Raw genomic sequence first — 27,793 nt, forward strand, 5'->3', positions numbered from 1 at the left:
CAACTCCAGTAAGAAAAGTAATTTAGTTTCATTGGAAACAGACCATATTGTTGACTTTAAAAGTTTTTCAAGGAGCTCATAGAAATAGGGAACATCCACATCTTGATTTTTATGGCAAATGAGTTGTGTCTTGACTTTTGAAGCTTAAAAGACCATGGAACCTTTTGACTAATAACTCAGAAGTCAAAGCAAACCAAGAGGGAAGGTAACATTCATGAGACCCATAGGACTTTAACCTGATCTTAAAGTATTAAGCAAAATTTTAAGATGAATTAATTTAAAATGTAAATATATTTTAGCTTAGAATTAAATATAAAATAAACAAAAATTATCATGATTAGAATTTGACTAAAGTTTGGGTAAAAGTTTTTTCATATTTATCTATCTCACAGATGATATTGATCATTCACTATGAATGGATATTTTCATTTTTTGTATATGACGGGTATGGCTTCAGAAACCAATACTTATATTAAGCTTATTACTACTGCCAGAATTTGACAAAACTGGTGTTTTGGGTATGATATTGTTTGAAGTGTAATTATTTAATAAAAGAAATTGAGAACATTTCCGTAAAGCATCCTTCAGAAATATGGAAACTGCCCAGGCAGAAGGGTATCTCTCTATGCATCTGTGTATTTCTATATACATTTCCTTACTACATCACAAACACAAAATCAGTATATTTACATATATGCACTGGACCAAAATGAATGAACTTTCCCTACAAAATATACTTATTAAAAAAACACTGCTAGATATTATATAATAAAAGGAAACAAGGCCCTCAAGAAAAGATGGCAACCAATCCAATAGTTGAGTGCTATTGCTTTCTCCAAATAACATTTCTGGAATGGGGGGAAAAAGGAGGATGAGTAGTTTGTAGACAAACATGTCTAATTCCAGAAATATCTGCTATGCAGATAAAAATCACAGCTCTATATATGGGGAAATGTTTATGTTTTTGTCAGTGGTGACACTTATACTTAAAAGTTACTCCTTAGGACTTGTACTAACGCAGAGAGCACCACTTTAATTAGGAGATATTTTCCCTATGTGTTCTACTACTTAAACCTTTAGTAGAAAGATGAGCAAGTTGATAGCTGGCTATTTGAGGCCTTTTATTATTCCTGACGGTAGAGATTTAAAAACTAACCCGACAAATTAACTATAACATCATCAGAAGGTATTTTACTAGGCTTCTTTCTAGGACCTAAAGATGAAGATTAAACAGCAATGGAGACTCTGACATAGTATCCATTATTAAGTGTGCTTGGTTGTTACAGCTGTGGTCCATGGGTCTACTGGTAGAAACGGCAGTCCTGAAGCAGATCTCTGTAAATTTGTTTGACTACATTCTTTAGGTAGTTGTCCCCCAGTGGCACTTTAGATAGAAGAGCGGCAATTTCATCTCGGCTAGAAAGAACAAAAGATTATTTAATTTTTCTGGAAACAGACTTATCTCCATTTCAGTGGAATTCGTTTTGGGGTACAGTTTCTGAATCTCCCAGGAAGCACACATAGGCATTTCTGGAAATAATTAGACTATCCAGTTTGAATTAAGATTCTGAAAACAAGGCCTAAGAACCAATTCTGTATGTAGTTGTGAAGTATCTTGACCTAGTTGCTTTCTCTGGCTACAAAAATCTAAACTATTGATGTTTACTAATGGATCTGAGATAGGCACATTCTAAACTCTGCTATCTTACAATCTGTTAGCAGTGTGTCTAAAAAGTCTCAAAATACATAGTAGGAATTAAATATTTTTAGGTCTTATTCCACAGACTAATTGAGAAGAGTATTGTGACTGTATGGCTTTTAAAATAATTATTCTGTACTTAAGGCCATAAAAGTTATTCATATTATGACTTGGGCAAAACTTATGAAGGATTTTTTCCTTCTTGATTCCTGTTTTAGGTAAGAGTGTTCAGAAAGCATCAGCATCCCCTGGAGAGAGCAATGAAGGTCACTGACTTTAAAGGAACAAATTCTTCAAAATGAAGTCAGAGAGAAGTGACATTTGGGTCTCACTATGGTCTATCCATTTACTGACCACTTTGAGGGAGCATTCAAATAATGTAACAAAGGTAAAAAAGTAGTTGGAAGCCCTATTCTGCTGGCTTTCACTCACCCAATGATTCCAAGGTGATTTTGAATGGAGAAGGGTAACGGGATAGATGGATAATGGGCTGAGAGAGACAGAGTTATTTCAAATTTTGCAAATGCTGCAGAGCTGGAGAATAAAAGCCTCAATCTGTAAAAGACAAGATCCTCAATTAAAAATACAAAACAAAAATAGAATGAAACACAAATATATCTTTCTTTTACACCGGCAAATGAAAACTTAGGTATACATTATTTCTAGACCTGATCAAATAAGACAAAGGGTGAATCATCTGGAACAAAGTATTATTATGGTTGTTTTTTTATCACGAGTCATGAAATTCATTAATAAAATTAATTATTTTAATATGTTTTTCACTAATTACTATTATGGTTGAACTGTGTCTCCTCAAAATTTATACGTTGAAGCCTTAACCCCCAGTACCTATCTCCTTATTTGGAAGTAGGGTCACTGCAGATATAATTACTTAAGATCAGCTCCTACTAGAGTATGGTGGGCCCCTAATCCAAAATAACTGGTATCCTTATAAAAAAGGGACATTTGGACACAAATATACAGGAAGCATGTCATGTGAAGATGAAAGCAGATATTGGGGTCATGTATTTACAAGCCAAAGAATGTCAAAGATTGCCAATAAATAACCAGAAGTTAAGAGAGCCATGGAATAGATTCTCTTTTACAGGCTTCAGAAGGAATCAATCCTGACACCTTGCTCTCAGACTTCTAGCTTCCAGAACTGTGAGACAATAAATTTCTACTGTTTAAGCCACCCAGTTTGTAGTATACTTTGTTATGGCAGCCCTACGGAACTGTATACTTACTCAGTATTATTCACATCTATGTTCATTAGGTTATAATTTGGTCCCCATCTCTTTAAAAACTCAATCTCCTCTCCAAGAAGTCTGCAATGGCTCACTACCAATGAGATATCTTGAAGCATCTGGGAAAAATAGAAGAAATGAAATTATAAAAACATCTCAGTGTTTAATGGCTCTTTTATAAAGAAACCCCAAAAGTTAAACAATATAATATATTTATCATTTCAGGATCCACTATTACATTTATAAAATCTCAATTCTGCTTTTTGGGACAGATAACATAATTTTTATTTATATACCCTGTTTCCTCGAAAATAAGACCTAGCCAGGCAATCAGCTCTAATGCGTCTTTTGGAGCAAAAATTAATATGAGACCTGATATAGAATGTTATGTTATATGAATATTATATTATACCTGGTCTTATAAGACCAGGTCTTATATTAATTTTTGCTCCAAAAGACGCATTAGAGTTGATTGTCCGGCTAGGTCTTATTTTCGAGGAAACACGGTATTTCAATCAGAATTTACCTTGGGTACCTGATGCTGTGTTGTACATTTCTTCTTCCAGGATTCCTGCTCCTCAATGTACTGGAAAATAAGCTTATGAACTAAAAGGGAGGAAGGAGGAGCTTTATTCTCTGAGGAAGGGAAAAAACACACAACAGCAGGTTACTACTTATTATTCAAATATATTTCATATATCACACATATATATATGTGAAATATTATATAAACTAGACATACCTCCAAACTACTATATGTCTAAATATCCTCTCCAGGGAGGGGGGTTATCACTGTGTGAGGGATCTAAATGATAAACGTCTAACTAGTACATTGTTTTGTACACCTGAAACTAATAAAATAAATAAATATCCTCTCCATTTTATTTTCAAACACATAAATCAACATATATGGTGAACATAAAACAATCTTATACAAACTCAAGTGTTTATCACATACAGAATAGAACTTGGTTAAGAGCATGGGTTTAACCTGAGTTTAAATCCTGGCTTTCCTTACTACCTGAATGATCCTAAGCACATTTACTTTTTTGAGGTGTAGACCCCTAATTTGTAAAATGCAGAATAATATCTACACCTCATAGTGTTAATGTGAGTAATACACATGCCTGAAACAGATGTATTCATAATGGTAATTTTTAAATTATGGAAATAGCTATCATTAATCATTGCTCAAGATCTAGTAATAATAAAAAAACATTTTCTTTTAAGACCTACCCAATATTTGGAACATTACCCAGTTTTATGTCTAATACACATTTCTAAGGACAAATTATTTTTTTATTTTTTATTTAAAAAATATTTTTCCCCTTCTTCCACCTCCCCCACATCCGGTTCAGGCTGTTGTTTCTCATTCTAGTTGTGGAGGACACAGCTCCCTGGCCCATGCTGGTAGTCTCCTGTCGGCCGCTCACAGCATCTCATGGCAGCTCTCGCCTGCTGCCAGCCACTCATGCTGGCCACCGGCCACTCATGGCAGCACATGGTAGCCCATGGAAACACACAGCAGCCCACACCAACCTCCGGCTGCTCATGGCAGCCCAGTTCCAGGGAGAGATGTTGTTCTCAATCTTAGAAGCAGAGGGCGCGGCTCACTGGCCCATGTGGGAATCGAACCAGCAACCTCTGCGTTAGGAGCATGGCACTCCAACCACCTGAGCCACTGGGCCGGCCCAACAAATTATTACTACTATTATTATTGTTTATATTTAACTTAGTATGTGAGAGTTCTCAGAGCAATTTACACTTGGTAAATTGCCAAAAAAAATTTTAGTTGCCCAAATGTTTTGAACTTACCATCTAACAGAGAATGAAAATTCAGGTCAACAATCTTCCTATAAGCCTTGCCCAGGAAAGGGAGACCAACTAGGAAGAACAAGAATAAGAACAGTATTTTTTTTTTATTTGATTTTAAGCCACATACAACTTAGTACTTTAAAGTCCTACTCTTTCTGGGTAGCAGGGTTTTTCCAGAGTTATTTAAAGGTTTATCCTTGAATCATATTATTCCCTCTATATGTTAAAGGCTCCCCTGAGACTGCTAAAAACTATATTGACTAGCAAGCCTTTGAAGGAAATTTAAGGTGTAGTACAGTTATAGTATATTTATCAAGGCCTCCTCTTTGACCCTTAACTTCTGTGCAAAGATATTATTTTCAGGAATCATATAAAGAAAATGGCTATGACCTTTCACACCTACTATCTTTGTACAAATACAGTAAAACTGCTTTATGTTTTTAGCAGGATAATAGTGAGTTTTAGATAGCCAGGATAGCTGCTAGTTCCTTCAGACTCTAGAGTCATCTCCTAATCTCTTAAACTGATTCTTTTCACTTTGGATACCATAGTGAGACACAGACATGATCAATCTGTACTCTCAAGAAGCTTACAGCTCAGAGGAACACAGATAATTGCACTTAATAAACACATCAAGAACTACAAATTGTGGTAAACACTATTAAGGAAAACTATAGGAAGCAATGAGAATATATAACAGGAAGGCAAGTAGCAGAGAGAATAGGTAAAATAAGAGTCAGGGAAAACTTTCCCAAGAAAGTGATAATTGAACTGAGTTCTTAAGGATTATTAGTAGAAATTTATTTTGTGAAGAGGGGGTGCTATGGTCTGAATATTTGTGTCTCCTCTAAAGTCATATGTTGAACTCCTAATGTCCAATGTGATGGTATTAGGAAGTGGAACCTCTGGGAGGTGCTTAGGTCATGAGGGTAGAGACCTCTTATAAAAGACATTCCAGAGAGCTAGCTTGGTTTTCCGTCATGTGAGGATACAATGAGAATCCTGTAATCTGGAAGAGGGCCCTCACCTGACCATGATGGTTTGCTATCTCCAACTTCTAGCCTCTAAAACTGTTGTTATAAGTTACTCAATTTATGGTATTTTTGTTATAGCAGCCTAAATGGACAAGACAAGGAAAGAGCTTTCAGGTATAAGAAACATCAATATGAAGGTCCTGAGGGAGAATGAAATGAAAGAGAGCTGAGAGTGAAAGACCATAATATTTTAAGGAAGTGAAAGAAATCCACTGTGGCCCACATGAAGAGAACAGTGTACGATGAGGTGGGAAAAGGAGGAAAAATTTAATTCATGCAGGGCTTTACAGGCTATCTCAAATATTTTAATCATTAGTCTAAGAGTAGGCATAGGTACATGATCCGATTTTCAACAGTCACTATAGCAATAGGAAGGAGAATGAATTGGAGAAGAAAAAGAGAAGATCCAAAAGACCAGCTGGAATGTTATTGTAGTCAGGTAGGTTAGAGATGACAACTGACAGAAGAGGTGAAGCAAAGTGGATGAATATTAAACTAAAATCAGTAAGTCTTATTGATGACATGTGTGGTAAGGGAGAAAGAGGTATAGAATGATTCCAAAGTTTTAATTTTGAACCTGGATGGAAGATGATGGTATTCATTGATAAAAAGAACTTTAAAAAAAAATTTTATTGGGGAACAGTCTGGTTTTCCAGGACCCATCAGCTCCAAATCAAGTCGTTGTCAATCCAGTTGTGGAGGGTGCAGCTCACTGGCCCATGTGGGAATCAAACCAGCGATGCTAGTGTTAAGAACTATGAGCGCTGCGCTCTAACGAACTGAGCCAACCAGCCCTCCAAGAAAAGGAACTTTTAAGGAGAAACATGTTTGGAGGCTGGCAATTGTAAAGATCCTAAGTTCCAATTTGGCCATGTTTACCCACGGTTGGCTACGATGAAGCTAAATGTTTCAAGAGAAAAGACCTAAAGAGACTGACAGGCAACTCCAACGAAACAGCTAGGACTCTTTCCAGTCACCATATAGTCTACCTACTTTGGTAAGCCCACCAATACACACAGAATTTCCAATTAACTTTTTAGGTTAATTGAAGTTTAACAATTAAACAAAAAAACACACAAAAAAAACAGTCAAGAGTCACAAGCCATTAGAGTAAATCCTCTATCACAAGAGACCATGTATTTTAAGGAAATAAAAGAAATCCACTGTGGCCGAAAAAAGGAACTTAGACTAAATAGATATGAATATGTTGATCCATTATTTGGATAGGCAAAATTTCTACTGTCTAATGTAATGCAACAAAAGACAACTTTCATTAACTGAATTTTTGTTTTACTCTAATAAAATAAAAATAAAATTCTATTCTCACTAATTAATGTGATTGCCTCTTCTAAGATTTTCAGCAGTGCTTTCATTATGTCAATAGTCACTATTGTATTAAAATAAAGATTTAAGTTTAGCCACATATTTTTCTACAGAGGAGTTAATCTTTTGCTTCTCACCTACTGGCTTTCCAAAGGTGATGGTGAGTTCTATTGTGTCATAAAGAAAGGTGAATACAGCTTGATCATCACTCCACTCAATGACATCCCACTCAGACAAGCTGGAGCGAGAGAAAACAAGACAGAATAAACATTTTTTTGAGATAAAACAAGAGGGTTAACTTCGGATACTACCTACCCAATCAGTACTAGCAGCACCTGCTGGAGTTTTCCTACTGGATTAGGAGACAATTAATACTTTAATTCAAATATTGTGAATGTATAAACTTATGTTTTTGAAATAAATAATTCACTCAATCGATCTATATATCAGAGAAAAACCAAGTCTAAGCAATATAAAAGTGTTCAATACTTCAAAATTATAATTCCACAGCTCTCCCACCTTGTGTACTTTCAGCTTAGTGTTGAGTACACTGACTCTTTTTCAGGCTACGTTGGTTAAAAACAGTGATACATACTACAAACGCATGTCAACTGCTCAAGTCGGTTTGGACAACCACAGAGGCACAGGATGAAACACAAACTGACACCTGCTTTTCCTTACCTTAGCTGATCCAGTAGCTCTTTAGTTCTGTTTGTTTGTTTTTGCACAAAATCTATTTGAACAAGGGTGTGCTCTTTCTGTACCTCCAGTTCTAAGAGATTTCTGCAAGTCAAACCAGATAGTCACAGAAAGGTAAGTCTGTTGTTAGAGAATTCGGACTCCATTAAAATGTAAGGTTTATGACAAGAAGTCACATGCTAAATGGCTCCCCAATGAGTTGAATGGCATCCATTTTTGCATTCTCGGATATTTTTTAAAAAAATGAACATTAATCTACAAGTGTGGGTCTAATTAAGAAAGGCCTAAATCAATGGCTCTGAAATTAGGATCCATAAAGATATCCTTGGGGGTTCCATGTTCCTTATGATTATTAAAATTTACGTTTTCATTTTCATGATAAAAATATAAGAATAATGCAGAAAATGAGAAAGCCCACCTAAAAACTGAGACATGGCATAATTTTGGTGCCGGAATTTGGTCTTGTTTAGTTTATTGGATCTAAATAGAACTTATGCTTTGTTAGTCATTTTGCTAGCATCAATTTAATTTCAGCCAAATATTATCACCTATCAAATTAATGTTGTCAACTGGAATTTTACCGGTTTTGTCATTATATTTGATTTCTTTTAGTGTTATAGTTAAATAAGAGCCATGAGCGTAAGAAATATACATCTCATTTTATACTTATTTATACTTAAGTATAATATAATAGTACAATATAAAAACAGTTTAATGCTAAGTTTATTTTCTTTAAAAGGATCCTGATATTCAAACTCGAGAAATACTGCCTTGGATTAATGCCCTGTAATCAACAGTGCTTAGAAAATACTGTGGACTAAGATGGCCTCTAGGGTCAAGTAGAGCAGAACCCCTGAGTCAGCAGCCTTAGTGAATACTCGTCCCCAATCTTGTCAGTTTCTGGAGGTGAAAAAGTCATTTAGCTTTGTGAAGTTCAGCATATTTTTTAACACTCAAGGCTGACCTTTGAAGTTCTTCTTCTTCAGTTTTCAGCTGTTCTAGTTCTTTGAAAAGAAAAATAAAAACAAATCTATCAGAATGGAAACATTGAAATGTTGCTACAAAAATCATCTGTTTTATTGAAAATTCTATCTCACTTAACTTTACTTAAATAAATAAACTCAGAACAGTTTTTTCCCCATTTATCTCCTTAATTAATCCAGTTACCTTTCTCTGCAGCTCTCATTTCAGAATCCCATTCTTCCATAGGATTGTCTTTCTCTTCATCCTCCAAATTCTTAGTTTCTAAGTAGACAATGTGTATTAGAATAACTCAGTCAAAAATAATTAAACAAAAATAATAATAATAATTAAACAACTGGAGGTGAAAAGATTAGACGGTCCCCAAATGAAGAATAATTCACAAATACTATTCTTTCCCGCACTTTTCCTTCCCAATAAGGCACTGAGCTATAATTATAATTTCATACAAAAACTTGCTTCTAGAGTCAGACAACTGAACTTTGAGCCATATGGCAATGATCTCAAGTAGCAGCTTCTCAGTGGCCACTTTGAGTCGAAATTATTTATATAAATTTGCATATATCAAAGTTATTATTAGGCAACCCCATGGACTAAGCAGGAACAGATACACATACATAAATGGATGCACACACATTTAAACATTTTTATTTAATTTGTTTTTAAAACCTTGGAATCATCCTTAAAATTCCAGTCTCTTCCCAAACCAAATTTAGATTCTTACCTCAAAAATATTTCTTGAAAGAGGGTAAAGGGGATCTAATATATGGTGATGGAAGGAGAACGGACTCTGGGTGGTGAACACACAATGTGATATATAAATGATGTATTACAGGACAACACTTGAAACCTATGTGACTTTACTAACCATTGTCACCCCAATAAACTAAAAACTATATATTTTTTTTGAATCTACATTTTTTCTTCATCACCACCAGCCTCCCTTAATATAAGCTACTGTTTTTCTTAACCATACCAGTCCAATAATTAATAAACTTCTTATATTTACTCTTGATCTATTTAAGTCCAATTTCTACACGCAGCCAGTGCTTAACACTCTTTAAATGGCTGTTCACTGTTCTTAGAAAAAGTCAAAACTCCTTAAGAGGCCCTCCTTGGCCTGGCCCCTAGTAACATCTCCAGCTTTATTTCAGACAATGTTTCTTTGCGCTCTCTCTATTCCAGACAGGTTGGCCTTATTTCAGACCCTTCTACTTGGTACATTCTTTCCCACTGAAGGGCTTCTGCATGTGTTACTCATATTGAATAGTCTTTTCTCCCCTCACTTCTCACTTTAACTCCTACTCATTCTTCAGATCTTAGTTTAAATGTCACTTCCTCAGAGGGAAGCCTCTCCTGACTGAACTAGGTCAGAAATCCGTTTCAGGACCTTATAGCACCATGCAACCTCTCCTCCAGAGCATTTCCCATAACATTACTTAATTCTTATATTCTCTTCTAGACTAAAAGCTCCAAAGGCCATAAAGTTTTTGTTTTTAATCACCATAGTATTCTTAGCACTGAGCATTGTACATGGCCTTTAGTAAGTACTCAGTATATTTGCTCAAGGAATAATGACTGAACAAGAAAGAAATAGGGAGCCATTCAGTAGTGGTACCTAGAAAAAGAAGTATGGTTGTTGGTATTTTTAAAGCTGAGAGAGAGCTGAATGTATCCAGTAGAGGAGGTAGAGAGGTTGAATATACAAGAGAAAAGGGAAAATCAGTGATATATAATTCCTGAGCTGAGAACAGCAGATGGAATTTAAATTTAGGTGGAAAAATTGGTCTTAGGGAAAAGAAAGGACGACAGAATGGATACGCAGATATATAAAACTGGTTTCTTTGGTAGCAGGAAGTTTAGAAGTTCGGCCTAATGGCTGCTATTTTTTTCCATGAAGTAGAAAGTAAGGTAATGATAAAGGGGTAGGGAAGTCTAAGACTATGGAATTCATATACTTATCATCAATTCAATGCAGAAAACATGTACTAGACACATTCTGTGGAAAGCAGTGCTAAGAATTCTGAAGGATACGGAGAAAAATAAAAGCTGATTTTTGCTCCCACACAGCTCACAATTTAGTTAGGAAGATAAATTATACAAAACTAACTCTAATCACAAGTAGATGTGATAGGTATTATAAGAAGTTCTAACAAAATAGCCTTGGGAGCTCAAGGGAGATAGAGACTACTTCTTTTGGCAGAAAACAGCAGAGTACATTAGCATAGACAAAGTGGTAGGACTGCATAGAAATGACAAGATTTGGTTGGAATTTAGAATGTATAAGGGAGTAATCATAGTAAACCATGTAAGAAAGAAAGATCTAAAAATGACTGCAGAGAATGTTATATGTCAAGGTCAGGAGTTTGGACTTTATTCTGTAATAAATAAAAAGACAGAAAAGTTTTTCAGGGGAGTAAGGAAAACTGTCCAGAATTATTAATCTGGCAGCAATGTGAAGGTTGAACTAGAATGAGATAGAAGGAAGAGTGTAGAAAAATTTCAAGTTAGAAGACTTAAAATAGCATATTTCAAAATTAAAGATAGCTTTAATGGGAATGGGAAAGAATATGAGATAAAGAAGCAGATATGACGGAATTTAGTAAGAGAGAATCAAAGAAAATGAAAGTTTCGAGCCTTTGGCAATATATAAGAATGGTGATAATATTAATAGAGACAAGAAACATCAGGGAGAACAAGTTTCCAGATTTTATTTTGGAAATTGGAGAAGACAATAAATTCCATTTATTCACACAGAATTTAAGGTGCTTAAGGACATGTTTGCAGAGAGGTTCAGCAGGAAGCTAGAAATGTTAAGTCAGGAACTCAAGATGAAGAGGCTAAAGATGCCCTCACCCAACATGATGACAGGCTACATGACAAAATCTGTGTCTTACATGTATTATTTTTCTGATGCTAAGCACAGTTTTGGCATGCAGTAGGTACTCAAAAAATACCTGATGAATTTAACTGAATTTGGGAATCACTCATATAAACATAATTGTTAAGGCAGAAGAAAGCATTAGGGGAGAGAATATACAAACGAGTGGATGATAAAATCTAAATCCTTGGCGGCCGGTTAGCTCGGTTGGTTAGAGCACGGTGCTAATAACACCAAGGTTGCTGGTTCAATCCCTGCATGAGCCACTCTGAGCTGCGCCCTCCTTAATAAAAAATAAAAATAAAAATCTAAATCTCTACACCAGAGGATAAAGAGAGGAAGGAAGTACAGATTGCCGATATCACTATGCTGAAGCCTTGCATAAGCAGTTTGAAACATTAAATTAGAGCAAATTAAAGCTCCTTTACTATGGTCCTCCATTACACAATCAACAAGAGATGCCCAAGATAATAAATCTCTTTGGAAACCTCTTCATGACCTAGACCATAATCTCTTTTTTAAATAGATGAATTTATCTCCATTTGAAAATTAGCCTTTCAAGTTTGTCCTTTTATAATCCCAACTTGTTTAGTATTGTTGTCCTGAAACTGTGTTCTCAAGGATCGCAGAATTTACATAATCATCAGATATGGTAGCTCTCAGTCCTTAACCGTCGTGACCTCTTTCAGCATTTGACAATGCTGATTATTCTTTTCTTCCTGAAACTTGGATCTCCCTGAACCTCTATGATATTGTACTACCATGACCCTAGTCTTTTCTCCTGGTTGTTTCTTTTAGCTCCTCTGTGCAAGGAAGCATTTAAATAAAATTAAATTTTCTTTTGGAAGAGAATTCAAAATACTTTACCTGTTTCCACCTCAGTGAGACAGTTAGTGATCTTCTTAAGTATGCTGTCCATCTCATCTACCCTTATCTGAAGTTTCTTCCTCTCATTCTAAACATACAACATTATAGACTGTCAAGTTAAAGTTCCAAACAAAACTTTACAACATTATAAATGTTCCAAATAGCTGACATAACTGCTATGTCTAAATCATGAACAGGCAGATCTTAAAATGAAGGTCAAAGTTTTCAGTCTAATATAAACTCTAGTAATTCATTTTTGTACTTTCCCTTTATTCTAGCATTTCCACATAACATATTAACATACTACTTAAAAAAAGAGAGTTCCTTAAAAACTATGCTTTGGTCAAATAAATATGGGAAACACTGGTCAAATAGAATTATAGCCTGTTTTCTTTTCAGACTTTTTTAAAGAGAAGATTTCTGACTTTAGACATTAGTATGCTATTATATTTCTCCAAAAGGAGGATATTGCATATAATATTTCCCAAACTTATTGCTAATAGAAAGTTTTTAAATATAGAACCTTTCTTAAAGGATGGTCATTTTGGGAAATACTACTTTAAACTGATCACAAACATATACAGCTGGGTATGGATTATGAGGAAGATAATACTATAGTATAATCCTTAGTAATGAAAGATCAGAATCCTATATTGTTTTATTACAATAAGTAAAATGGATAACAAATTTGAGATGAGAAATAGGCCCATATTAGTAAATATATTCTAGAATTACTCAAGATGACAGGATTTGCCACTTTTGATACATTGAACCCCACCTCTTATGAATAATTCTAAGTTTTTGCCCAAGTCTCATTCACATGTCTAAGAAACATTCTTCATAATCCAGTACTACAATAAAGTAATTCTAATAGATCTTTCATTCTATGCTATTAATTGTTTCAAAGTACCTGAGCTGACTGCACCAGCTTGCTGTAGAGAGCCACTTTTCCTTGGTGAGTGAAGACTTTAGTCATCTTGGTAAAATGGGATTTTATTTTGTTCAGGTAAATTCCAAAGGCCTTCAGCTGTAAGAAAAAGTCAAAGGCTATATTGCACTAAAACAAATGAGTTAGAAAAGGCAAATGGTCTAAGAAGGCTGATTCAGATGATATGTGCTAAGCTTTGCACATGCTGATTCCTAAGGTAGGGCACTTCTCATTTGCAAATTTAATTCCATTTAATAGACTAAGAATAGAACCAAAGATTTGAATTTTGATCCTGGGTTTTAATTCACTTACTAATATTACATATTAGAACATGACAGCCTCTTAGTTAATAAAACTCTTTTAACATATTAGGCATATATAAAATAAGTTACTTATTATTTAATCAACTAAATCTTTTCCTCATCTAATCTACGTGAAAAGCAAACAAGAAGGTGAGAATTCTAAGTAAATTTCAACTATATTTTATATATTAAATTGATCATTTCAAGTTTGAAAAGATTGTATATTCACAATTACTCGTATAATTAAATAAAACCTTGGTAACATATTACACCTGAGAAGTTAAAGAACTTATCACTAATTACACCAAGTAACAGTTCCCTGTTTCACAATAAAAACTGTTCAAAATGTCTATACTGATTCCCATTCAAAAAATGACACAAAAGTACCTCCTCATCAGAGCAGTGTCTCATTTTTTCCCATAGGTTCCTATTTACATCAGTCAACAGTTTATCTTGGTTCAATGCAGAAAGCTTTAGTCTAAAATATAGAAAAGTTAATTAGCATATGGGTTCAGAAATCAGCTTGAATCAATCAACTCAGATCCACAGGCATACTTAATTTAATTTTTCCTAATTCTTTTCTACATAAAAAGAGGGGAATTCACTCATGAACAATAGCCAGCCTTATTATTTCAACACCTATAGAATGTTCAAGAATGTTATGAATCAAAAAAACTTCCCTCACAAATAGATTCTCATCTCAATGTATCACTTTATCCAACATGAAAACATGATGCTTATAAAGAATCCTCGGGTTGGTAATGCATAATTGTTGTGAAGTTGTAGCTATTATTTTAAATAAAAGTTCCTAATTCACTTCAAAGTCTTAGCTCACTTTTAAAGAATACCATTTATAAAAGCAGCAAAGTTATATATTAATCTTTCGTTAATAAGCAGAAAAAATAAATTTATATCAGAGTTAGAAGATATTATATACAGGCACAGAAGTGCAAAATCAAGCAGTAGAGTACATTTGAACAGATTGTTCATTGTATGCAAGATCTTATTTCATTCAAAAGAAAGTAGTTTGACAAATCCTGAGATACTCAACTCTTTTAACAAGAAGAAACTTGTCTGTCTTGTTCAGTGAAGAACCCCAGTACTTAGTACAGTACCTAGCACATAACAGGTGCTCAATATATAAATTGTTTGAGTGAACAAACCAGAATCAGGCAAATCTGCACTACTATAATTTAACAGCATCTTAAGTTTCTACTTTTAAAATTACATACTTCTTAAAAGATTATTTTATTTCTTTTCTGTTTATTATATTGGTTCAAATTTAGTTGGACAGTTCTAGATAAGAATGAAAAAAACATTATTTTGGTTTGCAAATCCTGCACGTTCAGGAATCCAGATATACTATGCTTTTGTATATTTGTCTGCAACACCTATGTATACCTAAGCACTAAGCTATAGTCTGAGTAAAACCATGTTTTTTGTGGGTTTTTTTTTGGGTCGGGGGAAGGGGATATTGGGGAACAGTGTGTGCTTCTGGGACTTTTCCAAGTTAAGTTGTTGTCCTTTCAATCTTAGTTGTGGAGGGCGCAGCTCAGCTCCAGGTCCAGTTGTTGTTAGTTGCAGGGGGCGCAGCCCACCATCCCTTGCAGGAGTTGAACCAGCAACCTTGTGGTTGAGAGCCCGCGCTCCAACCAACTGAGCCATCTGGCCACCCAGGAACTGAGCGTCAGCTCATTGACTTTATTCCAGTTGCGGAGGGCGCAGCTCGCTAGCCCATGTGGGAATCAAACTGGCAGCCCTGTTGCCCAGAGCTCGCGCTCTAACCAACTTAGCCACCCATCTGCCCCACTATGTTCTTTTATACATGCAAATGAAGGGCAAATGTGATAAAATTATAAACCCAAAGGCATTCTTGATTTTAGGCACTATATAAATAAATCTCTAAAGAGTACTATCCTCTTTTGAAGATGTTCATTTGCAAACAATTTACAATATAATCTAATAATTATTGTTTATTGAGGCCATACTTGCTAAGAATGGCATGAAAACATTTTATATACACTATTTCTACCCGGTGAGTAGGTATGACTATCCCCAATTTATGGATGTGGAAATAAAGGTTAAATGACTTAACTTACATAAGGTTACTCAGCTACTAGTGTTGTAGTCAGGATTGAGCTTCAGTCTGTCTGACTATAAAGCTGAAACTCTTTCTATAAACATACTGTAGCACACTGCCAATTAATGCCACCAACTTTTTTGGTGTTACTTGAATTAAAATCTTACCACACAGATTATTAACCCATCCAACAAACAAACAAACAAACAGAACGAAACTTTCGTACTCTTCAATCTTTTGGCGAAGAGCCTCACAATCTTCTCTATAAATCTGTATCTTGGGTCGGTAAACATACTGACTTAACATCAGGTCTTCCAGAGTAGGTTGTGTGTTCACAGTAAACTGAAAAAAACAACAACAACAAACAAACAAATCAGTCCCTCAAAACTGGTATTTTCAGGACAAATCATGTTCAAGTATTGTTTGAAGTTTCAGAGTGCCTATTTTTAAAAGTTCTACAACGAAAAATTTGAATACTCCATTAAAATTCTTATACCTAATAAAGCTACAAGTTGAGATTTAAATTCAAGCTTCTGACATCAAAGTCCTTTTTCCACAGATGTTTAGGGAAACTGTAGATGTTCCACTCACATTGGATTGAAAGTGATTTGAAAATGGCTATGTACTATTTGTCAATTATACCATAATAAAGCTTGGGGGAAAAAACGGCTATACATTATTTTAAGTAAATTGATATCCAAAAATTCATTACCTTTACCATTTACCTGCATTAATTCTGTCTCCCTGACTTTTTTAAAGGATGCTATTTTATTGTTCCGATTTTTTAATTTGTTTTTTTCCCTTCTTCCTCCTCCCCCTCCCACTCCAGTGCAAGCCGTTGTTTCTCAGTTTAGATGTGTAGGACACAGCTCCCTGGCCCACGCTGGTATTAAGAGCCTTGCGCCCCGCCCAGCTGAAGCAGTCAGTCGTTGGCTCACAGCAGCAGCTCACAGCTCACAGCAGCTCTCACCGGCTGCCAGCCATTCATGATGGCTGCCGACCACTCACTCTGGCTACCAACATGGTAGCCCGCGGCAGCACTCAGCAGCCCGTAGCAGCTCATGGCAGCCCAGCCCCAGGGAGAGCCGTTGTTCAGTCTTAGCTGTAAAGGGTGCAGCTCACTGGCCCATGTGGGAAACAAAGCAGCGACCTTGGCGTTAGGAGCACTTGGCACTCCAACCACCTGAGCCACTGGGCTGGCCCCCAATTTCTTAAAGTATTAATAATTCTCTTCTGTAACACTCTTCTGTAACAATGATATGTGAGGCTTTTAATTTCCTGTCAAACATTTTTCCTATATGTCCCATAGATTTGGTATTTTATGTTCTCCTTTATTTTGCTTTCTACTAAATAGTTTTGATTTCCTCTTTGATGTAGGAGTGATCTAGAAGTATGGTGCATAATCTCCAAGAAGTTAAGAATATTTCAGTCCTTCTATCAGTCCTAATTTTATTGGATTAAGATCAAATGACGTGGTCCATAAAATCTCCATTTTTTTTCAATTTGTTAATGTTTTCTTTGTGGCGAAAGACATAACTAATTTTTGTAAATATTCAACAGACTTAAGGGAAAAAATATCCCTATGAAAGTGTTCTAAGTTTTTCTGTTAATCTTTTAAATTGAGTTTGTCTTATTCAAATATTCCATGATCTTAAATTTTTTTTTGAAAAATATTTACTAAAAAAAGAAAAATGTTTATTAAAACTGCGAAACTTGGATTTTTATAATAGTAGGAAAGAGCCTATGTTCAGGAAACAGTATCAAAAACAAAATAGATTGGGGGCAGCCGGATGGCTCAGTTGGTTACAGCATGAGCTCTGAACAACAGGGTTGCCAGTTCAATTCCCACATGGGCCAGTGAGCTGTGCCCTCCACAACTAGATTGAAGGACAACGACTTGGAGCTGATGGGCCCTGGAGAAACACACTGTTCCCCAATATTGCAAGGAGAAAAAATTTGTCACCTTATCAAAATCCAGGATACAAAAAAATATCAATTTTTATGCTAACCACAAACATAAATATTATAGGAAAATTGTCAGAAAATTTGCTTCCTTAGATTCTTTTTATGTTTCTGAATAAATGCTTGCATTGATGCAGTTTAGTAAATAAGTACAATATACTCGTATTTTAACTGAGGCAACTATTTTGCCAAGAAATTGCACTTACTTTGGCTGGAAGAGTGCTCTGTCGGGGTTTCTGTATCAAAATGTGGACCTGAAGAAGTATAAGGAACTCCTTTATTGTTATTCTCCCATCTATGAGTTTCTGAGGAAAAGAAAAAAAAAAGTTTGCATGACCATTCAAGGGGAGCTCATTTTGATTATAACCATTTCATTTGTTTCTAAATAGCTTAAAGCACTTTGCATGTATTTGTGGAAATACAATCCAGATATTTGTAGGCTATACCTATTTTATCTAATATTTATTTCTTAAGATTATTCATTAACAGTAGACTTGGGAAGAAACAACAAAACATAGGTCTTCTAATCATGATTTTTACTCCATATAATTAACTGCTAGGTCGGGTCCTTAACAAAGAAAACAAAACTTGTCTTCTGCATATTTAAAATATTTCACAATTTTTTAAAAATTAAAAGAAGAAAAAATAAAACAAGGAATTTAGTTGCATTAGAAATGAGAAATGCTTTAACATACCTCCTTCAAGCTCTCTTCACAAATAGTGTCTGTGAGAAACTGTGACTCCATTTGACTGTTGCGGTATGCTAGAAGTAAGGCAGATTCAGGTGAAGAAATCAAAATTAAGTTGTAAACTTAATTTTAGTTATCATTCAGGTTTATATGTGGTTCATACTCCTGAAGCTATCCACTAGGATCCTTTTGGGAAGACTGTCATTTACAGGGCAAAGTATGTTAGTTTTAAGGCTCCATTCAACGTTTCCCTACTGATTATAAGCCTCGTAAGGAAATCACTCTATCCCTTGTAGTATAATATATCACATCTCAATTTATTAAAATAACTAAGAATTAAAAATAAACTAAATATTCTTTTACTTATCAACTACTTATAACTCCAAAAAAACTTACACAAATTTCAAATATCTCCTGAACTGAATATACATTTATAATATACTTATTATTAAATGTCAAGTAAGTAGATCACTTCTATTAATTAGATTCATGAATCTTACTGCTGAAGTCCAAAGAGGTCCCATCAGCCTTGATTGAATCCAGAGAACTGCTGCAACTAGATGGGGTCCTGCTTGGGCTTTTTATCAATACACTGTTAGCATTTTTATCTATATCCCCTTCAGCACGGTGATCAAAAATCTGAAATTATCAATTAAGGAACATCATCAGGATAAAGTTATGACACTGTATACTTACAATGACTAAATGTTGACTAACGGAACTACTAACATAAAATCTGTAACCCATACAAAATACTTTAGCAAACAATTAGAATAAGTAACAGGCAACTGAGGCCTTTAGAGTTAAAAGTAATTTTATTTTAAAAATATATAGAAATAACTGCATTATACTGTATAAGCAAATTATTTCTCAGATGTATCTAAGTTATAGACAGATCCTATGAGCTATCAAATGTCGACCTATCCAACTATTCAACTACTAGCTACCAGGGTCAGGACTACGACACTGCAGAAAACCAGAATAGAATATTGGCTGTACAAGGTGGCCCTGGCTAAAGTATAGAAAGGAAACTTATTTCCAAGCTTTAGCACTTCCTTCACCTGGTGACCAAGACTCTTTTGGTTGAAGGCAAATAAGACAAGTGATCCTGCTTTTACCATTTTAACCATTTGACTTTATAGCCTTAAACACCATTTTCATCTACCTATTCACATATGTTTTTGAGGACATTATATTCTTTGTCTAAATGGTACAATGCAAGCAGATTATAATGGTATAAAGAGCAGATTTTCGTCTATAAATTCCCACTGAAGCATTCCCAGTGCCTGAACAGTGCCTAGGGCATAGCAGATACTCAATATTTACTGAACAAATACTAACTTTCATAGAATCTATTCAGTTATACACATTATAGTATTACTGTTAACTTTCTCAAACCTTCATAGACAAACCATTTCCTCAGGACCTCATCTTAAAGAACCATTGAAATCATCTTCTAAGCTTACTTAAATATTTCTTAACAGTTTAAATTTTGTTTTCTATGAACCTCTGATTCTTTCTAATCTTTATTTCTCCACCTATAAAACAGTTTGAGTGACAGCTTTTATTCTCCCAAGTTATCCAATTCAGTGTTCCTTTAACTTTAATATCTATAACCTCTTTCATAAATACAAACATCTCACTTCACTTTCAGACAATGGGCTTGACCTAGGAATTTTCCCATCTACTAAAGAAATGGACTCTCAGCTTCTACATATCCTCATTAGTCAAGAAAATTCAGTCAAGCTTTTCTTTATGCAGTCTGCATAATAAAAAGGCTTTTATCCTCCAAACATTTATAAGATGACTGAAGATGACCTTTCAAACTACATATACCCTGCCTAGAGATTTTCATATGCAAAATCACAATGACAAACCACTAGAGGTGACAGAATATTTAAAATTATACAATTTCAACATTAATTTTTGCACTACTTTCCATTTCGTTTTTTGTGATTGTCACTTCAAATTGTTTTTAAGTCTGTTAGTCAATTAATTCCTTAAGATTCTACATAGAAATATTTCTCCAGCCCTATAATTGAGAATAATAAATTCCTGCCTACCCAAGACTAAAATGAAAATTCAAGAGTACTCATTAACTTTAAAAAAAATCAAGAACATTCCTTCATTCAAGAGAGCTCACCTTTTGATCTTGTGTAGTATCACTAAACATAATCTCACTTTTTCTGATTTTTTTCTCATTCTGAATATCATCATCTTCTTCTTGCACCCAGGTTCTTTTCTGGCTATTGCAGGTTTCTTCCATTTTATTTTCAGATGGTGAAATCTCTTCTGGGTATGTCTCGATCAAAGCCTTTTCCTCAGTTTCTATGCTAATAGAGTCTGAAGAATTAATCTCACCAGGATATGTAGGAAGATTTTCCTCATTTATATATTGAGATGGACTTAAGTTCATTTTAGCTGCAATAAATCCAATGCCTGAATCCTTACTGGAGACCGGCTGAGTTTCGAAGTGATTTAAATCAGTTGTGTCTGACAGAATCGGCTCCAGGTCATCAATACCAGTCACACTACAATTTCTCTTCTTTGGTAGCCTGGGCAAAAATATTCCCAAAGAACATCTCCTCACTTTATCTGCTACAGCTGTCATTAATGGTACAGCGTTGGTTTCAGCTCCACTATGAGAAATTTTATTTTCTTCATCTCTATTATCTTTAACATTGCTGGACGCTGTGTTAATATTATGTATTTCCGTGGCTTGCACTATACTTATATCATTGTCTGCCTTACTTACTAATTTAAGTAATGGTTCTGGAGAAGGTGGAATATGGACAGTTTGGAAATCTAAAAATTCTTCAGTTTTCTCACACATATTGTTCAGATTTGGTTTGACACTACTAAAATTTGCAGCATTAGATGCAAATACAGGATCTGACATTTCTTTAAGATTGGCATGAGTTTGAATAACTTGCTTAGTCAAGTCTGAGTTACTGTGGAAATCTATAGCTGTACTACATTCAGCTGCTTGACTATCTTTCTTCAGTTCTTTTTCACATGCTACAGTAACCTGTTTCTCATTACTGAGCATTTTGGACTCGTTCCCACATGTGGGTATAGAGGAATTTTCTGTAATATTTAAATTCTTATTTCCAAGTTTAGACAATGTTTTTTCATCTTTATTAATAATAATATGTCCTTGTTGAGGTAATAAAGATAGCTGGGTTGAGAGCTGAGGCTGAGGAGGAACACAAACATCAACAAAAGCCTGCATTGGATCCTCTGGAAGCTTCAAAGATACTTGCTTTGTATCAAGTTTCGTTATGTCCCCCAAATCTTCACCATATACTAAAGTTTGATTAGCTAATAGATTTTGGGGCTCCTTAATCAGATCTTGATCTTTGAACACTGTTTTGATATAGTCTAACTGTCCTTGGGTATTGGTTTGAATAACTTTTTCCTTCTCTAACAAAGAACAAGGAGCAGAGAGAGGCAGTCCCTCAGATTTCAAGTCATATTCACTGGCTAAAACGTTTGCATTAGCAACATCATTTTGTACTGGGCAATTACTGGCTTTCTCATCTTTGTCACATGAGGACATCACAGTCCCCTCCAAATTATCAAAACAGGAAATGACATTTGGTAAACAGGAATAATAATTATTGCTGGATCCAAACTTAGCAATTGCCTGACTATTTATAAAATGCACATTGCTTCTGTCTGTGCTATTTAAGTGGCAGCCTTCAAATTTGGCTTTTTCCAATGTATGGGCCTGGTCTACAACTTTCCGCCTGACCTTTTCATCCACAGCAGTGCTATGGAATTTGATGATTTCTATCTCACCTTGACCCCCTGACAATGTATTAGCAGGACAGGGTACCACATGATGCTTTTGCTTGGTGTGAAGAACAATTTTGTTTTCTGCAGCCTGTGCCTGTTTTTTAATGATTTCTTGATCCGAGCTGCTATCCGTAGGAAAAGAAACATTCACGGTTTTTCCTTTTGCTATTCCAAATTTAGGGCACTCTTGAAGTGTTTTCTTCTCAGCTCGACAATCAATGAAAACAGTATGGGACTTGGTGACTTCCAGATCACTGTGATTATCTACATACATTACAGTTTTGTCCACAGGCCTAGTGGTTACTTTATCGGGTGAGATAGTTTTACATTCTAAGGCAGTTGTGTAACTTTTAGTGATCTCCATGTCATCCTGCCCACATGTATACAAAATAGTTTTGGAAGTTCCTGCCAAAGACACCAAATGTGAGTCCGCTCTGGCTTCCAGGGCACTTTCGTTATTTATTTCCATTGTACAACCCTGGATGACATCTGTATCATTTTTATCATTATTTGAAAATGAAATAGGTTTGTCGTTTTTGAGTCTAAGGCTTTTCCTTCTTTGACTTTTGCACGACAGAGGTTCATTCAGAAATCCAAGCTTTTGCACATCTTTGTCATTTTTCCAACTGGTTGATGTAGACATTTCCATGTTATCATCAGCTACAAATGGTACAGCTCTGTCTATACGACCACTATTAGACTGTTCCCCCAACAGTGTTTGATGGCTGTCTTTTGCTGAATGGTCACTTTCACCTTTCTGTGGAAAGAAAATATTCTCAGCAGAAGTCACTTTTGGTTTGACTAGGCTTTTCCTTTTGGATAGTTCATAGTCAGGCCTGTCCGGAAGCACAGTTCTTTCCTTTGCTTGGTAGTCAATGAAAACAGTGTGAGACTTTGTCATTTCTAGTTCATCATGATTATCTATAAACACTACAGTTTTGTCCACAGGCCTAGTAATTATTTCTTCTGGTGAGACAGTTTCACATTCTATGGCAGTTGTTTGACTTCTAGTGATCTCCATGTCATCCTGCCCACGTGTATACAAAACAGTTTTAGAAGTTCCTGCCAAAGGCACCAAATGGGAATCATGTTCATCTAATAAAGGTCTATGATTTATTTCCACTGTGTAACTCTTGGTGATATCCATAGCATTTAAATCACCCTCTGGAAATATAACAGTCCTATCAATTTTTAGTCTGCCAACACTTTTCCTTCCACAAATTTTGACATCTTGCTTTTCATTCAGAAATCCAGGTTTCTGTACACTTGTGTCCTCCAACACATCCATATCATTAGAAATAAATACTCCAGCTTTTTCTATAGGAGTTTTATTACATTTTTCAACTTTTATAGCTACTTGTCTGTTTACTGTAAGTTGGCTGTTTGTGTTTTCCGAATTAGTCTTACCAAGTTCTTGTATTTCAGAAGGACCAAATCCAATGACAACAGTGTGACTCTTGGTTAGATCCATATTTTGCTCCTCTTCTGAACAAGTAATTGTCTTGTCATGAGCAGAGTCAAGGGTGAGATTGCCTAAACTTTTCCTCAGTGGCTCAGGCAGTTTAGCATTTTGTCCTGGTACAGATTTTACTGTATGACTGTTAACAGCAGTATTACAATTTTTCATGGCAGATTGTCCTTCTGATAAAAACAGTTTTGTGGTAGGACACAAAGATTGCTCACATGACATTGTATTTCTATTATTTCCCAGTGCTACTTGTTTATTAAGATCTCTACCAGAGTATACTACATTATGGCTTGTTGCTTTATCCTGGTTAATATTGGCTGACTGTGGAAAATCTTTATCAAGAATGGGTGAAATCTTTAAAACTTCATCTTTTTCTTTGCCACAGGTGTCAGTTAGGATATTTTTAGATATTATATTTGGTTGTCGGGATGGTTCAGTATGACTTTTGGTCATTTCTTCCCGTTCATCTAAAGAGTTTTTGTTGTCAGAGTGAGATTTATTCGTATTCTCAGATGCTAGATTATAAAATGCAAGAGGAACTTGACTTCCTATGTTAGCTGTATGGCTTTTAGTCAAATCCTTATCTTCACCTGTGAACATTACAGTCTTTCTGTCAGACAATGGAATAGATAGAGGATTTGCCAGGCCCTGTTGTAATCCCTCCTTCGATACATGAGGAACTGACCTACAATTTACATTCATTTCCTCATCCTTTGACACAGTTATGTGATTTTGGAGCATCATTTCTTTTTCAGATACTGGTATGGCTGCTATCTGTACATTTGTCTGATCATGTTTAAAAATTTGATTATCTATTGCAACTGTGTGACTTTTGGTAATGTCCATATTATCCTCTCCTGAATAAATAGTTTTCTCTATAAGAGAGGCAGCATCTGGATTGGGATACATTTTGGAACAATTACTGCTATGCTTTAGCAAATTATTTTCTTGTCTCATACTTGAGAGACACTTGGTCAGTTCCATAGCATCATTACAGCTAGAATATAAAAATGTCTTATAATCTTGAATAGCTGGACTAGAACATATAGATTCTGGGATTACGGCCGATGTCTTGGCATCTTGATTAGAAGTCTGTGTGACGGTGTGAGTTTCTGTCCCTGTAATATGACTTCTAGTAATATGTACTTCACCTTTTGGGTTTAATGAAGGGTCTTGAAGAGCAGTATTCATTTTACTCTTAAAGACAGTTTTCTTTTCTGGAGCTTTAGTTTTATAACCTGTTGTAACATCCATCATGACAGTCTGAGCTTGATTTTCTATTTCAGATAAATTGTCTGCTGAGGGTAAAATTTGTACAGTGTGGTTCATTGTCAAGTCCATCAAGGCACTGCCATAAACTGTAGTATCATCACTTTTAAATTCCCTTAAGCTGGCCTCAGTGGATGTGGGAACCAAACTCTGAATGTTGGCTGTATGACACTGAGTAAAATTCATCCCATCATCTTGTTCTCTAAAGATTCTAGTCATATTACTGTCATTTTCATCTACATTAAGAGATACATGCATTTGATCTATAGAAGAGGCCCTATTTGATTCTTTGGAATGAAAAAATATTTCAGCATTTTCTTTATCAGGTCCTGTAGAAATATTAGATTTTCCTGTTTTCAATCTTTTTATGAAGTCATTGAAATTTATTTTCTTTTCTGAAGAAGTGCTTCGATCCATGGAAAAACTTAATTCTTCCTGCATTCTTGAATCCTCAGTGCAGAGCTTTAAGTTAGCTAGAAACGATGTAGTATCTATCTTGGCGGACTTTTCACTTTTGGTATAACCTGCAAGGCCTTTGGTAATCATCACAGTGTGACTTGCCGTCAGGTCCATCTGGTTTTCATCTGAAAAGATGACTGTCTCGTCATTTGCATGTTTCTTTTCATGGTTGTGTTCTGTAATCGATATCTATAATGAAAGCAAAATATTAAAAAACTCAACTAAAATGTAAACTTTTAAAAAGGTATTTTACAACATGTATTATATATAGAGTACTATATAAATAATCCTCAATGATGGCTACAAGAGACCATCAATGGTGGTATCTTGAATCAATGGTGTGGTATGTAGTATGTAATTTGTTATTAAAATTTTTCCTAAAGTCTGAATATTTTTAGTATTTTGGGACAAATTAAAAGTTCAAGGTTAATTATACACCCATTAGAATGACTAAAAAATAAAAAGGACTGACAATACCAAATGCAACTATAATGAAAATTCTGATTCTGTATTAGATAGGTCATTCTCATTCTAAATAAAAAGACTTAGAAAGGGATAAGTGCATGATGGCTAATTTATAGCATACACTGTACTCTTGGGAGTTGGGTTCTCTTTGAATCTTAATGCAATGGTTTTATTTGTCAGGACATGGTCAAACTCCTTGTTACTAAAAGTATGGTCTATGGACTCATGCACTAGTATCACCCAGGAGATTCCTAAAAGTATAGAATCTCAGGGCACACGCCAGATCTACTGGATAAGAATCTATGTGTTATCAAAATCCTGAGATGATTCATATGCCCATTAAAGTTTGAGAAGTCCTAATATAACTAATATATTTCTCTATTATTTAAATGGCAGTGATTTGATTATCCTTAATTAACTCAAAGGATAGAAAGTTTTTCCAGTCTGTGGGTCCATTTTGGTAAGTAACCCCTAAATCATGCCATTATGCTTAAATTTTGAGTTTTTAAAAAGTGTTAACTGTCAAGGGAGATTAAAATATGAAGGCACTTGCGTGAACTCATACCTCTCTCTGTTGCATCTGGGTCTGAATGGGAGCACAGAGTAACGTGTTCATCCCTATTGAGAAAAAAGAAAAAACTAGCCAATGACAAAAACATACATCTATCACCAAGAGCCCGATTTTCCTTTTCTTAAGTTCTTTATCAGTTATGAGTAGAGTAGCCACTTATCAGCGGTTTTGTTTTTTGCAGTCTCACTTACCCATGGTCAACCATGATCCAAAATTATAAAATGGAAATTTCCAGAAATAATTCATAAGTTTTAAATTGCATGCTAGTCTGAGTAGCATGATGAAATCTTGAGCCATTCTGCTCCAGCCTGCTTAGGACATGAATCATCGCTTTGCCCAGCACATGCACGCTATATACGTTACCTGTCCATCAGTCACCTAGCAGACATCTCGGTTATCAGAACTGTTGTCATGGTATTGCAGTGCTTGTGTCCATGTCACTCTTATTTTACTTAGCAATGGCCCCAAAGTACAAGAGTAGTGACGCTGGCAATTCAAATATGCTTCCTTTAAGTGAAAAGGTTAAAGTTCTCCACTTAATAAGGAAAGAAAAAATCTCTATGTTGAGGTTGCTAAAATCTACAATAAGAACAAATTTTATATTTGTGAAATTATGTAATTTATGAACTTTACCATAGGTATGTATGTATAGGAAAGAAACATAGTATATACAGCATTTGGTACTATCTGTGTTTTCAAGGTATCCGCTGAGGTTCCTAGAACATATTTCCCATGGATATGGGGTGACTACTGTATTTATTAGTTACTAAGCCCTTTGTAAGAACTTATATATTAAATTTTATTGACTTTTAATTCTCATTTTAGGGACAGAGAGAACAGTGATTATTGTATTCTCTTGTGTGACAGAAATATTTTAAGAATGTGGTACAGATTTTAAAGGTGGAAAGTTTGGACTACTTTTTTCCTCCTTCACTTCTCTATTTTTATTTCCTGGATAGCAGAGGTTACATGGTAAAGGGTACCAAATGATGAGACTGAAATGTTAGGGTAAGATTTTAAAGTGTTTAAATTTTAGTCTATGTTAAGGAATCTAGACATTTCTATTATGAAATTTTATAAAAATAATTCCAGAGAAGGAGAAGAAAGATTCAAGAGAGGATGAACCAATAAAAAAGCTACTATAATAGTTCAGATACAACATAATGAGTTTGTTAAGGCAAGAGACAATGAGAATGGAAATAAGGGATTAGACTGAAGATATTTTAGAATTAAAATATAATTATTTGGGTAATATA

At 35.0% G+C, this 27,793-nt stretch overlaps 1 protein-coding gene across 1 annotated transcript in view; it reads right to left on the reverse strand.

Annotated features, from left to right (window-relative positions):
• Positions 1-1,100: 1,100 nt before the first annotated feature.
• KNL1 (kinetochore scaffold 1) overlaps positions 1,101-27,793 on the reverse strand; it is a 51,690-nt gene continuing 24,997 nt past the window's right edge. The window contains exons 9-26 of the mRNA XM_019725479.2: positions 26,532-26,584; positions 20,651-25,690; positions 19,008-19,146; positions 18,514-18,581; positions 18,025-18,123; positions 16,083-16,198; positions 14,164-14,254; positions 13,457-13,573; positions 12,547-12,634; positions 8,985-9,062; positions 8,782-8,821; positions 7,800-7,901; positions 7,256-7,356; positions 4,762-4,830; positions 3,473-3,582; positions 2,947-3,065; positions 2,132-2,254; positions 1,101-1,416 (exon numbers count right to left, since the gene is read on the reverse strand). Coding sequence (XP_019581038.2) covers positions 1,302-1,416; positions 2,132-2,254; positions 2,947-3,065; positions 3,473-3,582; positions 4,762-4,830; positions 7,256-7,356; positions 7,800-7,901; positions 8,782-8,821; positions 8,985-9,062; positions 12,547-12,634; positions 13,457-13,573; positions 14,164-14,254; positions 16,083-16,198; positions 18,025-18,123; positions 18,514-18,581; positions 19,008-19,146; positions 20,651-25,690; positions 26,532-26,584 — 6,668 coding nt within the window. The 3' untranslated portion in view covers positions 1,101-1,301. The remainder of the gene's footprint in view (positions 1,417-2,131; positions 2,255-2,946; positions 3,066-3,472; positions 3,583-4,761; positions 4,831-7,255; positions 7,357-7,799; positions 7,902-8,781; positions 8,822-8,984; positions 9,063-12,546; positions 12,635-13,456; positions 13,574-14,163; positions 14,255-16,082; positions 16,199-18,024; positions 18,124-18,513; positions 18,582-19,007; positions 19,147-20,650; positions 25,691-26,531; positions 26,585-27,793) is intronic.

Source organism: Rhinolophus sinicus, linkage group LG03 (assembly GCF_036562045.2).
Source record: "Rhinolophus sinicus isolate RSC01 linkage group LG03, ASM3656204v1, whole genome shotgun sequence".
NCBI lineage: Eukaryota > Metazoa > Chordata > Mammalia > Chiroptera > Rhinolophidae > Rhinolophus > Rhinolophus sinicus.